The sequence below is a fragment of the Lycium ferocissimum genome, chromosome 2, assembly GCF_029784015.1.
Source record: "Lycium ferocissimum isolate CSIRO_LF1 chromosome 2, AGI_CSIRO_Lferr_CH_V1, whole genome shotgun sequence".
In the NCBI taxonomy this organism is placed as follows: Eukaryota; Viridiplantae; Streptophyta; class Magnoliopsida; order Solanales; family Solanaceae; genus Lycium; species Lycium ferocissimum.
This window is the reverse complement of record NC_081343.1, coordinates 54,642,719-54,645,861: the sequence shown is the minus strand read 5'-3', so window position 1 is coordinate 54,645,861 and position 3,143 is coordinate 54,642,719. Positions and strand designations below refer to the sequence as shown.

The 3,143-nt window shown below is 35.6% G+C and overlaps 1 protein-coding gene across 1 annotated transcript; it reads right to left on the bottom strand.

Moving 5' to 3' along the window:
- Positions 1-854: 854 nt before the first annotated feature.
- LOC132045151 (uncharacterized) lies at positions 855-3,143 on the bottom strand. Its single transcript, XM_059435693.1, has 3 exons — positions 2,811-3,143; positions 2,409-2,634; positions 855-1,489 (listed from the first exon to the last, which is right to left on the bottom strand). Exons 1-3 carry the CDS (start codon positions 3,075-3,077, stop codon positions 1,056-1,058), a joined length of 927 nt encoding a protein of 308 aa, XP_059291676.1. The 5' UTR covers positions 3,078-3,143; the 3' UTR covers positions 855-1,055.

The window sequence follows — 3,143 nt, the reverse complement described above, 5'->3', positions numbered from 1 at the left end:
ACTAAGGATAAAATAGAAAAAAGATGAATAGTTATGCCTTGAACTTCTAAAATGACAAATAATTTGAAACAAATATTTTTAGTAAACACGATAATAATTTCAGATGGAGCAAATATTAGGAAAGGGAATCCTTCTTATCCCCTTCCAAAAATATCTCGCTTGAAATTAAGAAACTCACAACCACATCAAACAAAATAATATGGTCAAACGCTTTAGGTATAGGTAGTCCAAACATTTCTTCCTATTATTCTTCCTTGATCAATATCAAGTTATTTAATTGTGTTGAAGCGTTGTTTATTATTAGTAAAATACTAAAACAACTTATGATTAGTTCAATTATTCAACTGCCTTCATGAAATTCTAAGTTGAAAGATGAAATTAAAAAGATTAAGTCACCCTTTAGTCCATCTTAATTAAGTTGAAAGATGAAATTAAAAAGATTAAGTTACCTTTTAGTCCGTCTAATTAAGATACCTTTTAGTCCGTCTAATTAAGATACTTACATCTTGGCCCCATTGACCGATTGATCTGTTAAAGCTCACGGCCGGTAGTACTATTTACACTTTCTGGCCACTTCATTCAGCTTTTATAACAGGAGTGTAACTTCCTAATTCTTTTGCCTTTATTTCTCTTTTCATTTGCTTTCTCCATTTTCAGCGTATCTTATTTCTTTTTCCTTTAATCTGTTACAGCTGCAAGTCAGCAACACCTGGGGTCTCTAGAGGATGCTGATTAATTAGCTTTTGATACGCTCAAGGGAAAAAGTGTCATCTCCTCGCAAGCAAATTGTCATTTTTATAGGAATAAGAATGTAATGGATTTTTGCGTAAATCCGTTAATTAAGGATCTAAAGATACAACTCAACTGAAATTGGACATTAATTGTGGTGAACTTGCTCGCTTTTCACTTCAAGAATTTTAATTAGCTCCAACTGAAATTACCTAAAGAAAAAAAAAAAAATATTAACCCCCTCCCCCCAAACCAAAGAAAACGAATGTTAATTCAAATGTACAGAGATCTATGGATCATACAAACTGATGTTCATACCCCTAGCTTTACGCCACAACTGCAGTGCAATGTAAATTAGGCAAAAATTCCAACAAATCCATTGTAAGCATGGATGCCCTTGGCCGCCGTGGCAGTGGGATTGTATAATCAGCGTTGGATAACGTTGTTTTATTATTTGCTGCCCTTCGTTCGACTGTTTTAAGCCACTTAGCTTGCATGTATTTTTGTTTCCTCCATGGTGCTATATGTATTTTCTTCTCCTTCATGCACTTCTTTGCAGCATTGCACAAAATCTTGATTAATGATAGTAATCTTTCGATTTTCCCAACAAACACTTCTGGCAGGCATTTGACCAGTCGATTATATTCTTCGCTTGCTTTGGCTAATTCGAATTCGCCTCTAAAATTTAATTCAATAATTACCCTCACTTCTCCTTTCTTAGAACTCGAATTGTCCACCACGTCTATGAATGCGTGTTCACCTGTAACACCGTAACGAACAAGTGTTAGTTCCACATTATAGTACTCTCTATATTCAATTTATTTATCTTACTTTCTTTTCTAGCTTATTTTTAAAAAGATAGTACATAAGATTGCAGCTGTTCGAAGAAAATATCAAGAATATGTCATTGCCAGTTTGCCACACAAAAACAACGATTTTTTTAGATAGTCAGAGGGAGAGAAAAAGTGGGTATATTAATTGTGCAACTTGCAAGTTAGATGAATTGGTGGTGCATATTGTGTACGGTGAAAACCGGATATAGCGATTGAAGTGATGACCGGATGGGAGAAGTGAGGAACGCGCCTGATGACGTTCACTGAATGCAACGATAATCGTTGGCGGGTGGTCGTTATTATATATGGGTGCATGTGAGTGCACGTCGGTAGTCGGCCACCAACCATCAGTTCGGAAATTAGGCCGTCCTTGTTATGATTATTTTTATTCATTTCACACGTGTAGGCACATGTGAGAGACTAAATAGGTGACACCCTCCTTTGAGGGTTGGCTCCTTCTTTACATTTCAAAGAACATTTGTAAGAAAAGAATCTCAATATACTTTCTCCCTTTCATTTGCTCGGCCAAGGCCATTTTCCTTTCAAGGATTATTGCTAATCGTATAATACGGTGCTCATAAAGATCTACATCTTTGGCCGCTCCACTGGAGAGCCTCCTAATCTCTACTTCCTTTAACTTACATAACAACAAGACATATCCTATACCCACTTACAAATTCAATTGATTACCCAATTTCGGGGCAAACACATATATCTAACTGTTCATCTACATTTATAGTTGTCACGTACTTATATTATTAAAAATAGAATCCTTTTTACTAGTATATTCTTACAAATGACATACTACTTAAATGTAAATTACTACTGCAAGTGCAAGATTATTACCTGAGGGAATATCTGGTGAGCTCTTCCACTTAGACTTGCAAATTGCAGAGTTAAAACCTGCATTTTGTAGACGACTACACACCTCTTTCATCAGACAGTTCCGGCAAACATCGTTGACCATTTTCCGGCAATTGCAGCCATTTTCCGACTGCTTTGTTACTTTTACTGTCTCTTTAGTAATGCTTCGGATCTGTGATTCTAATGATGTTGTCCGGCATAAAACAGCCTGCAAAAGAAAAAAAGAATTTGAGTTAATCAAAGAAGAAAATCTAGAAACAAGAAATATACATTGCCCCTTAGATTTATCTACGTAAATAAAAAAGAGAAATTTCGTTAAGAGCGCTAAAAATTAGGAAACAGAAAAGACCAGACCGTACCCCTTAATTAGGAGTTGAAACTTACTTGTAAAAGTTGATGTTGAGTTTCCCAGAATTGGTTGTCTTCAACGTTTTCTTTGTATTCATTTTCTTCGTCTTCATCTTGGTCTTCGTTTTTAACATAAACATCATCGTTAACACTTTCAGGTGATGAACTTTGACCCTCCTCGTCCAAAAAACTGAAAACTGTATCTGAATTATTTATCGCAGGCTCGCAGGAAATCTCAGTTTCCCGGTTATCCCAGGTCAAAATCCGGTGACTGAATGGTCTCCTAGCCAATATTCCAACCATTGCCTCTAAATAATTTAATGGGATAATAAAGAAAATAAAGCTCCCTTAAAATATTTGTGTTTATGA